The sequence below is a fragment of the Trichechus manatus genome, unplaced genomic scaffold (assembly GCF_000243295.1).
Source record: "Trichechus manatus latirostris isolate Lorelei unplaced genomic scaffold, TriManLat1.0 scaffold00030, whole genome shotgun sequence".
In the NCBI taxonomy this organism is placed as follows: domain Eukaryota; kingdom Metazoa; phylum Chordata; class Mammalia; order Sirenia; family Trichechidae; genus Trichechus; species Trichechus manatus.
The window spans coordinates 18248732-18260228 of NW_004443966.1; the positions used below are offsets into that span (position 1 = coordinate 18248732).

Sequence of the window (11497 nt, forward strand, 5' to 3'; positions counted from 1 at the left end):
CACAGCCTCCACCAGACTGAGTCCAGCACAACTAGATGGTGCCCGGCTACCACCACTGACTCCTCTGACAAGGATCACAATAGAGGGACCCAGACAGAGCTGGAGAAAAATGTAGAACAAAATTCTAACTCACAAAAAAACAAAAAACAAACCAGACTTACTGGAATGACAGAGACTGGTGAAACCCCAAGAGTATGGCCCCTGGACACCCTTACAGCTCAGTAATGAAGTCATTCCTGGGGTTCACCCTTCAGTCGAAGATTAAACAAGCCCATAAAACAAAACGAGAAGGGCATACCAGCCCAGAGGCAAGGACGAGAAGGCAGGAGAGAACAGGAAAGCTGGTAACGGGGAATCCAAGGTCAAGAAGGGGAGACTGTTGACATGTCGTGGGTTGGCAATGTTACAAAACAATATGTGTATTAATTATTTTATGAGAAACTAATTTGTTCTGTAAACCTTCATCTAAAGTACAATTTAAAAAATTCTGTTCTATATTTTCACCCTTTTGATCAGGATTCGTCTATAGAATCTTTGATCAAAATGTTCAGTAATGGTAGCTGGGCACCATCCAGTTCTTCTGGTCTCATGGCAAAGGAGGCAGTTGTTCATGGAGGCAATCAGCCACACATTGCAGTTTCCTCCTAGTCCTGACTCAAGGAGCCCTGGTTGCACATTGGTTAAGCGATCATCTGCTAATTGAAATGTTGGTGGTTCAAACCCACCAGCTGCTCTGTGGGAGAAAGATGTGGAAGTCTGCATCCATAAAAATTACAGCCTTGGAAACCCTATGGGGCAGTTCAGCTCTGTCCTATAGGGTTGGTATGAGTCGCAATCAGGTTATTCCTGATTCTCCTTCTTCCTCTGTTACTCCAGGTGAATAGAGACCAATTGTTGTACCTTGGATGGCCACTTGCAGGCTTTTAAGATCCCAGCAACTATACCACAAACTAGAACTCCAGACTTTTTGGAGCCACTGAGGCTGGATGAACCCCCAAAACTATTGCTCTGAAATAATCTTTAAACCTTATATCAAAAAATATCCCTTGAAGTCATCTTTAAACCAAACAGTAGTTTAGCTTAATTAGTAAAGAATATCTGCCTTGAGCATTGTGCTCTTTTGAAAAACTATGTATATAGGATCAAATGACAACAGCAACTCTAAAGGTTAGATAGGAAGCTTGAGGGGCAGTGAGTTTATGTTAGTGGGGGAGGAAGAACTTGGAAAAGAGGGTGAGGATGGTTGCACAACTCGAAGAATGTAATCAGTGTTACTGAATTGTAGAAACTGATGAATTGGTGTATGTTTTGTATATATTTTCGACAACAATAAGAAAAAAAAAACCCTCAGGATATTAAGAATAGAAGGGAACATCCTCAACCTAATAAAAGGCATCTATGGAAAAGTAAATGCTATGGCTATCATGTTTAGGAAAGGTGTGCATCAGGGTTGTATCCTTTCACCATACTTATTCAATCTCTATGCTGAGCAAATAATCCAAGAAGCTGGGCTATATGAAGAACACGATACCAGGATTGGCGGAAGACTCATTAACAAGCTGTGATATGCAAATGACACAATCTTGCTTGCTGAAAGCAAAGAGGGCTTGAAGCATTTACTGATGGTCAAAGACCACAGCCTTCAGTATGGATTACACCTCAACATATAAAGAAAACAAAAATCCTCACAACTGGATCAATAAGCATCATTGTGATAAACGAAGACAAGATTGAAGTTGTTAAGGATTTCATTTTACTTGGATCCACAATCAGTGCCTCTCATGGATTGAATTGTGTCCCTCAAAAATATGTGTCAACTTGGCTAGGCCATGATTCCCACCCAGTATTGTGTGATTGTCCACCATTTTGTCATCTGAAGTGATTTTCCTGTGTGTTGTAAATCCTACCTCTATGATGTTAATGAGGTGGCATTAGCAGCAGTTATGAGGCAAGACTCAATCTACAAGATTAGGTTGTGTTTTAAATCAGTCTCTTTTGAGATATAAAAGAAGTGAGCAGAGAGACGGGGACCTCATGCCACGAAGAAAGTAGTGCCAGGAGTAGAACAAATCCTTTGGATCCAGAGTTTCTGCACTGAGAAGCTCCTAGACCAGGGGAAGATTGATGACAAGGACTTTCCTCCAGAGCCAACAGAGAGAGAATGCCTTCCCCTAAAGCTGGCACCCTAAATTCAGACTTCTAGCCACTTGACTGTGGGAAAATAAATTTGTTTGTTAAAGCCATCCACTTGTGGTATTTGTTATAGCAGCACTGGATAACTAAGACAACGCCCAAGGAAGCAGAAGTCAAGAAATCAAACAACCTATAGCACTGTGCAAATCTGCTGCAAAAGACCTCTTTAAAGTGCTGAAAAACAAAGATGTCACTTTGAGGACTGAGGTGCGCCTGACCCAAGCCATGGTATTTTCAGTCATCTCGTAGTATGCAAAAGCTGGACAATGAATAAGGAAGACTGAAGAATTGATGCCTTTTGAATTATGGTGTTGGTGAAGAACATTGAATATACCATGGACTGCCAGAGGAACAGACAATTTCAGTAAATACAGTAAAAAAAAGTATTTGCTTCTCAAAAAGGTAGGGCAGATTCTGCAGAGGGACGTACGTACATTTATACTTACATATACTCATTCACAGATACATGAGCTAAAATTTTACAAAATACTTATAATACTTACCTTTACAATGTATGATGCATTCTAATACTTTCGTGATAACCACCAAATTGATTTAGCAACTATTAACAGTTGTCTCGCCTTCCATGTGGGAGATGTAGGTTTGATTCCTGGCCAGTGCACCTCACGCACAGCTACCATCTCTCTGTCAGTGGAGGCTTACACGTTGCTATGATACTGAACAGGTTTCAGCAGAACTTCCAGACTAAGACTAGGAAGAACGGCCTGGTGATCTACATCCAAAAAGTAGCCAATGAAAACCTTATGAATCACAACAGAACGTTGTCCAACTCGCTTGTTTTGGACATGTCATGTTGAGGGATCAATCACTAGAGAAGGATCTCATGTTTGGTGAAGTAGAGGGCTGAGGGCATGGGAGACCCTCCGTGAGATGGATTGGCACAGTAACTGCAATGATGGGACTCAAACACGCTGGTGATTGTGATGATACAGGACCTGATGCTGCATTCAGTTGTACATAAGGTTACCTGGCCATGTTTCAGTCTGTTGTACATAAGGAGGCATGTTACCTGGCCATGTTTCAGTCTGTTGTACATAAGGAGGCAGCTAACAATGGTTTAAGACTGCTCTAAGGTATGTAGCTTCCTGAGCTAATCTTCATTAAATCACCAGTGAATAACTGGAGAACTTGTTGAGACTATACCCTCAAGGCAGGGGCTGAGTAGACACACCTTACAGACAGACCAGAAAAAAAAGGTCACATGGAGAACACTTCAGTACTTCTAATAGATTCAGAGCATAAATGATGAGTTACTGTAATTCTTCTTGGGAAAATAGCAATCTCTTCTCACTTGTAAGCCTTTATAATAAAAAACAAGGCTAGAAGGTTGGTGTTTAATTCTTAATTGAGCTTGGAGGCAGAGAAGGATGAGGTAGCAACTGAGATTTTAATAAGCTGTTTGCTTTGAATTTCACACGGCGTTATTTCTCTAGGCTTAAATTTTCTTTGAAGAAAGGGCAACCAAATCTTTCCTTGACGGGAAAGGGAGGTTATAAATGAAGAACCTGGGGTAGTTTTGGGGTTCCAAAAGCAGTGACATCGGGCCCTGTGTGAAATGACTACCACAGAACCAAGCGGCCTGCCACCAGCTGCCGTGTCTACACTGTCCTTCTGAACAAACTCTGAAGGCTCACTGCTCATTCAAGCTGCTGTGCTCCAGATCAACTAAATGCCCAGAGCGCAGGCCTACAGCTTAGGTGCAGTGTGAGGAACAGCCTAACCCAAGGATGGGGAAGACAAGATAAAAAGACACCTCAAGCGTACAGTAACATACAAATCACAAGTCAACATCAGAAGGATTTATATTTTATCTGCTCCAGAGTGGTGGTGGAAACAAAATCAATTGCAAATAGACTTAGGATTCCTGAAATGTAAATAGTTTTTTAATATACTTAAAAGCACAGAGAAGTCTCCTTGATTTATAAAAAAAAAAATAAATACATTAACATGACAAATTTATTCATGATCCTGAGGCTCTTATGAGGTCGAACTCTTTAATGGATGTGGTGTGTCAACGAAAACATAAAACATAACATAATCTGTTATACACACAGAAGCAGATTCCAGTTGTAAAAGCGTATTCCTTCAAGGGTGAGAATGAACAGAGATCAGTTTTCTGCAGGAAGCTGGCCTACAGCTGGGCCATGGGGACAGCCCAGGCCACAGGAGCCTCTGAGCACCAGCCTACTGCCAACAGAGTCAGGCAGGAGGGCATGGCCCATCAGCACCCAGTGCCACGCTGCAGCATGCCAGGTGTCCAGGCCACTGCAGAGTGAGCGGCTCCCTCAAAAGCCCCCGCCACCGGCCTCTGCTGCCTGAGGATGCTCAGTCTTCTATTTGTGGCTCTGCCCTAAGGCTGAGAGCAGGAGACTGAGAAAGTATGCTCATGGAATGTGTCCACTGTAACACTGAATGCAAAGCATGATCCTGGCTGTGAGCACTGAGCAAGAAGGAACACGAGAAGTGCGCAGGAGGCTCTACAGAGGCAGTGGGATGTGGGTGAGGAGAGGGCACTTCTCAAGGGGCAGGGAGGGGGGCTTTCTCCAGCTGACATACTCTGACTGGACGTTTGCCTCAAAATACTTGATGGCTCTGCATAACTGCGGATTTGGGAATCAAGTTTTCACCCCTGTAACAGACAATATAAAAAAACACAGAAGTCCAGTCTTACTAGTAACTAAAACCGAATGTTTCTGTGTAATCGCCAACAGGCTGGAATGTTATCTGGTACAGTTTAATCTGCTGTTATTTCTTTGGCTGTCTTCCAATTAGATCTAGAAACGGTTCTGACACCCTCAATCAACCATCTTCTTCCTGTAATTCTACAGTCGGCTAGTTCTCCTTCCTCGTGGGTCCTACTTATGAGGGTGCACCTCGGAATAGAAGAGGCCTTCTGCCGAAATGGCATCTCCAAGGCCCACAGTTCGAACAGGATCTTTGCAAACCAAGACTGGTGTGAAGTGGAAGGATATTCCCTCCCTGTGCCACTCTGCTACTGGCTCGTTAGGGTTTAACACGATCCTGGAGCCTGCCTCTGAGTGGGAGGTGGTGAACTCGCGGGGTGCCTGCAGAGACACTCGGCTGGCATCTATGGTTTCTGTTGCACAGGCCTGTGTCCCAGCCACGCGAGCCCCAGCAGCCACGGCTGCGAGCTGGTTGGCCCAGTGTCCATCCACGGTTGCCAGGATGTGGTAGACCAGCGTGTGGAAATGGATCCTGGTGAGGTCTGAGGCTCTGCTCTGGCTCCTCCCATGTTCTTTCAAGATCCAAAAGAGGATGTCACTGACCATGCCCACATCCGGAACGCCGCTCCAGGAAGAGAGAGAAGAGTGGGGGCCAGATGCCGACTGGCTGAGAAATAACAGCTCCTGTTCGTTCAGCCCAAGGGAAGTCACCGCAGGAAACACCTGCTAACAAAAATGAAATAACAGGTCTCTTTCGGATGGACACGATCTCGCTCCTAGCACATCTCAGGGCACGGCCAGTGACTAAGTGACAGGGAAGGCAAGCAGGAAGCATTCTTCTTTCTTCCCATAAGATTCCTGTCCTTGAAGTCTACGGAGAGGAAGTGACAGATCACAGGGCACTGTCTGAGCTAGTACACCTCTATCTCCACCTTCACCATCACTTCAGAGGAACCCGAAAGCGGCAGTAACACTGTTTTAGACCTTTATTACACAATGCCAAGAAGTAAGGAGAATGCAGTTTCAGATGAGACCTAAAGGTTTTTAAGCAGCATGGGATAGGAAGACTGTTTGCACTGAGCAATAACAGCGCGTGGAAAGTATGGCAACAGGAGCTGCTGAGCTAGTGTTCTGAGGAAGAACCACTACATCCACGCACTATCTTTCTTGCTTAGCATGTCCCTCTTGAACCAGAGAAGGCTCATTCACGTAAGGCGAGTGTTTCTAAAGGATAGATGAGCACTTGGATGTATATATATATTCATTTAAATTAATGGCCTATACCTTTGCCAGAGTCCTGGTGGTACAGTGGTTAAGAGCTCAGCTGCTAACTGAAAGGTCACCAGTTCGAATCCACCAGCTGCTCTTTGGAAACCCTATGGGGAAGCTCTACTCTGTCCTATAGAGTCCCTATGAATTGGAATCAACTCAACAGCAATGGGTTTCATACCTTTGCTAATGTAATAGCAGCTTCCATTCACTGCATGTTCTATGCCAGGCACTGAGCTAACGCCTCTAATTCATTCAACTCACTGTATCCCTAGGAGGGACCAACCCCATTTTACAGATAAGGGAGCTGAGGCTCAGAAAGGGTGGATATGAATGGCCGACATTTTGGTTAGTGACCAAGCACTTCACCCTGCACCACCAGGGCTCCTTAGACAATTACACAGAAAAGGAAATAAAAATGGCTCTCGTTAAAAAAAGTGAAAAGATGCTCAACCTCAATAAGGGAAATGCAAATAAAAACTATCCTGAAATACAATTTCCACCTGTCAGATTGGTAAAAATGCAAGCCTTTTAATCACATTCTGGTGGCAAGGCTATGAGGAAGTAACTATTGAAAACATTGCTGTGGGAAGTAAACTGATACAATTCTCATAGAGGGCAATTTGACAACATCAAACTTACAAATGCTTTTTATGCTCCAATGTAGCAAGCAATTCTACTTCTGAGAATTTACGGCCCTCCGTATATGTGGTTCAACCAACCATGGACTGAAAATACTCGAAAAAACCAGATTTTTTTTCTTGTCATTATTTCCTAAACAATACAGTATAACAACTATTTATACAGCATTTGCATTGTATTAGGTACTGTAAGTGATCTGGAGATGATTTACAGCATACAGGAGGATGTGTGTAGCTTATATGCAAGTACTACGCCATTTTATATAAGGGACTTCAGCAGCTGCAGATGTTGGTATCCACGGGGGTCCTGGAACCAACCCCCCTACGATACCAAGGAATGACTGGACCTGTACTTGCTCATGGGCAAAATTAAATTATGTACAAAGGTATTCATTGCAGCATTGTATGTAACAGCAAGAGACAGTAAACAACCGAACTGTCCATCAGTAATGTTCACGTTAAACAAATGGAAGAACATCCATACAATATATTTTAATCATGAGGCTGTAAAAAGACTGGGGCTGCTCCTCCTGTACTGATAGAGACAAGACTTCAAACTACAGGTGGCCAAACCAAAGTGCAGAACAGTGTATTTGGTATGCTATGCTATCTTCTGGGGTAAAAAGGGATGGAAAAATAAGGACATATTCTCGTACTTACGTAGGTATAAATAGGGCTTCAAACTGGTTAGAACCCTTGCTGAGAATTTGCATTTCTAACAAGTTCCCAGGTGATGCTAATGTTGCTGGTTAGGGACCAATTCTGAGAACCACTAGAAGAGCAGTGGTTGTCAAAATTTATTATACATAAGAATCATCTGGGGACCTTGTTAAAATGGAGATTCTGATTCAGTGTATCTGGGAGCAAATGCAAATTCTCAGCAGGGGTTTGAACCTGAACGAACCTGGCTGGAAGCCCTTGAGGGATACAGATGAAACTAATAAAGAGATTACCGACACTGGTTACAGGTGGGGGAGGGGGAAGACCTAGATGGGGAGACTTCACTGTATATCTTTTTGTATTTGTTTTGGTTTTTGAATCATGAATATATTACTAAGTTTAAAAGCTTAATAACAATAAAATGAAAAGTTACATAACTTGCCTGTGTTCATAAAGCTAGTGTGTGGTGGAGCTAGCATTTCAACCAGGTCTTCAAAGCTTGTCTTCTCAAGCTCCTTCTCTTATATTTCTCCTAATCCCTGCTGCTGTCCAAAGACAGGAGTGAAACACCTAGGTGCCTGGTGATGAGGGAGTGAAACTCCCCAAAGTGTCCTTTCTCTCAGCTTCCTAAAGTTCAACTGAAAGCAGCTGAGCTGGGTGTTTCGTTTTTTTTCCTTTGAGTTCTACTGCAAAACCCACTAACTACCGACGTCCCTATTCCAGAAGGAGAAACGCACGAAACTCACCTACAAGACCATCGGTTAAACTGCCCTATTTCTAACCTACCATGAGATCCTGTTCCTGAACAGTCCTGGCTCCTTCCTGGGATCCCGTGGACTAGTCTAAGTGACATGCCAGCCACGTGTCAGTGCGTGGTCTCTGAGCACAGACACTTGGCCCCCATGGACCAAAGTTTCTCTGTAAACCCCATGGGGTTCAAGGCCAAAGGAGGCCCCGCGTCCTGCCCAGGTGGTTGGTTACCTGATGCACAATGTTGTTCATGAGCTCCCTGTTGGTCATACTGGCCAGTTCGATGTGAACGGGAACACCAGTGGGGATGTCAGAAATGGAGGTGACAACCTGCAGAGAGAGGAAAGAGGACAGCACTGCTATCGGAAGGAAGTCAGAAGAGCAAAGAAAGGATCAGGTTCTGAAAGGAAATGCCTCCCTAATGTTACTGCCTTTGCTGCATCCTCCTGAGAGCTCCAAGCACTGTGGGTCACCACCGGCCTCTGTGGACAAGGGAGACTTTACACAAAAGGGAAGACTAGGTTCTGCAGAGGCAGCGGGATTAGACTCAGAGGACAAAGAACTTCCCCTGTACGTTCCTGTTGCCAGCCTGTTCCTGGGGACCTACACTGAGCAGCTGGGGCTTCAGTGCTGTACGGATCTGCAGGAACCCTAGCATCGCTGAGATGATACAGGTGACACAAAGGAGACAAACTACAGAACACTGCAGTTTGCAGCCATGCTGGCTTTAGCGCAGGATGAAGAAGCTCAGGCAAGGGGTTCTGACCTGTCCTACTCAAGCAGCTCTCCACACCCGAATGAACACTGTGAGGCGTTTCCCTGGAGAAGGGGGCAGACCTCCCAGCCAGCTGCCGAGGTACGTCCTTGGGAAGCCAGGACCTAAGGCAAGGCAGCACAAGCTACAGTGGCCAAGAGACGTGGGAACCTGGAGAAGAACCCCAGCTGAGATTCAGGGAGTTCTACAGCAAGTGTGGGTTCTCAGCGCTGTTACCTCCAAGAGTCTCTTCTTCTGAAGCTCCTTGCTTTGTCCCTCCATCATGTGCAATCCAGAGAGGACCACCAGGTCTGGCTGAAACTCCTCCAGGCTAGACGCAAACACCTCCAGCATATTCATGGCCCCGTTGGAGAGGTCGTGGGAGAAGATGAATCGGTTGGCGTGGGGAGCTTTTAACTGGCCCCACTCCTCCCCTAGAAAAGCCCAGTCAACACAATGGGAAGAAAAGGAAGAGGCTTTAAATCTCCTTGCTGCGTGGGGACTGGCAGGTGTCTCATTGGAGACCTGGCTTGGAGCAGGCTGGTTTCTGGCTGAATGGAGCCTGGCTACAACTGTCTACGAGAAACATGGTGCTGCATCTGGGGGGACAGGGGTCACTAAAGAAACCAACCAACCAAAAACCCAACCCAAACCAAAACAGAAACAGTATGGGTCCCATATGCCTTTTTCAAGGGGCTGGTAATTAGCTCCCTTCAAGTCCCTGGAAAACTCAACTGTCCTGAGTGGCCTCTTGAGTTCTCACACACAGGACACTCATGTCCGTTCATCTACAGAGCAGCAGCATGACCTAAACCGCCAGCATGGGTGAATACCACGCGTGTCCCTGCAGAGAGGACCTGCCGCCTTTTTCAAAGTGCTCCCACCTCACAGCAGTGCTCTGAGCACCCTTCGTCCAGCTGGGATCTAAGCAGGCAGAAGTTCTAAGAGCCAGGCTTGTATTGCCTTCCCTCCACGGTAACGAGACTTCCCACCGACAAACTTAAATGCCATACTCTGGACACTGGTTTTTCATTGGTTTCCATCATATACACTGGAAATTCCTTCCAAAATTTTTTCCTAAGGCAGACAGACCAGAGCAGAGGGATTCCTCCTCTTGCTGCTCCATCTGCCAACTGTAGTCAGAACCTGCTTCCTCCACTCTGTAATGGGCCCTTCCCTGGGGGGTGTGGGTACATGCGCGTGCATGTGCATGCGTGTGTTGTGTGCAGGGCTTCCTCCAGAGCAGGGGAGAGGCTGGGAGAACCCAGCTGCCTTTGGAGTAAGTACAGCTTCACTGAACTTGTCCCTATGAAAAACAGTTTATGTGTGGGTCACTTGTATAAAAATCTATGAACCCAAAAAAAAAGATGGTACCTACTTATTAAATCCAGACATGATGCTTGCATTTTTTAAAACACTGTATCCCTTTCTAACTCTTGGTCCATGTCTTCTTACTTGTCCAGAGCAAACACCGATGGTGCTCTACAGAGCTGACAGTGGTATTCCACTTCTGCTTCATCTACAAAGACCCAGCGCAAGGGAGGCCTCCTCTGGGAAGCTCTCCTGAGCTCTGCCACCATCAAGCCGACTTGATTACTTCCTCCCCAGGCCACTACTAGGCCCTAGCAGAGGACTTGACACATGACTTTGCAATACTTTGTTCAAGTATCCATCTCCCTCATGAAACGGTCAGCTGAGAGTAGGGCCCATGTCTCCTTCCATTATTATATTCCTGCCTCACAATGAGCCTGGCATATAGCCACGTGAATGCATTAGCAAGAGAACAATGAGTAAAAGAACAGACTGATGCACTAAATGCCCAGGACAAGGAATAATATGGCTTTGAACTCCAAATCCAGCATTTCGCAAATTAACAACGATCTGTTCAACAGGAAAAATACATTACACTAGTATTCCCCATAGAGCAAGACTTGGAACTGACCCTTAAATAACAAGGCTGCTTAAGAAAGACTATCTAGCTTAGCCTAGCCCAAGAGTCACTCAGCATTCAAAATAAATTGATTTCATCAGGGGAGAGATGACAGAGGCAAAAATGAACAGACCTCAGCAAAGCCAGGACAATGAGGAAGCAGAGATGTGCTCGAAGCTGTTTCCACAGGACATGGGGCTGGTGGAGCGGCCCAGAGGCACAACGACCAGTACCCAGACAAAGTGAGCATCTCAACAGTGGTTAATGCCCTCTTTTCTCACAAAGCTTTTTATTTATTTCTGCCAGCAATGTCTTCTCTCAATTTATCATCCTGCCCTTCTGCCAGGAAGTCAGCACAACTCCTCTGCAGTGACGCACTGGATTCCCAGCCCAAAACCTGCACATAAGCTTCTCTGGGGAAGTCTGGTAGGAGAGAAAGAGGGGGGAAAAAAAACTGACAAATCTTCTCTGGGAATGTATCCAGCTGGGGATGGATTTCTGTTGAGAAAGATGACTTGAGTGCCACTGCTGCCTGGTCCATGCCAGTTCAGGACTAGGAAAATAGAACCTCACACACAACTGAATGGCGGGGGGT

The 11497-nt window shown here is 45.4% G+C and overlaps 1 protein-coding gene across 3 annotated transcripts in view; it reads right to left on the reverse strand.

Moving 5' to 3' along the window:
• Positions 1-3080: 3080 nt before the first annotated feature.
• The window catches only part of ADPGK (ADP dependent glucokinase), a 21261-nt gene continuing 12844 nt past the window's right edge, over positions 3081-11497 (reverse strand). The window contains exons 5-7 of one of the 3 annotated variants that reach the window (XM_004374726.2): positions 9210-9406; positions 8450-8548; positions 3081-5621 (exon numbers count right to left, since the gene is read on the reverse strand). In XM_004374726.2, coding sequence (XP_004374783.1) covers positions 5070-5621; positions 8450-8548; positions 9210-9406 — 848 coding nt within the window. In that variant the 3' untranslated portion in view covers positions 3081-5069. Of the gene's footprint in view, positions 5770-8449; positions 8549-9209; positions 9407-11497 lie in introns of all 3 variants that reach the window. The other 2 variants (XM_012555086.2, XM_023729820.1) reach the window with 2 other exon arrangements.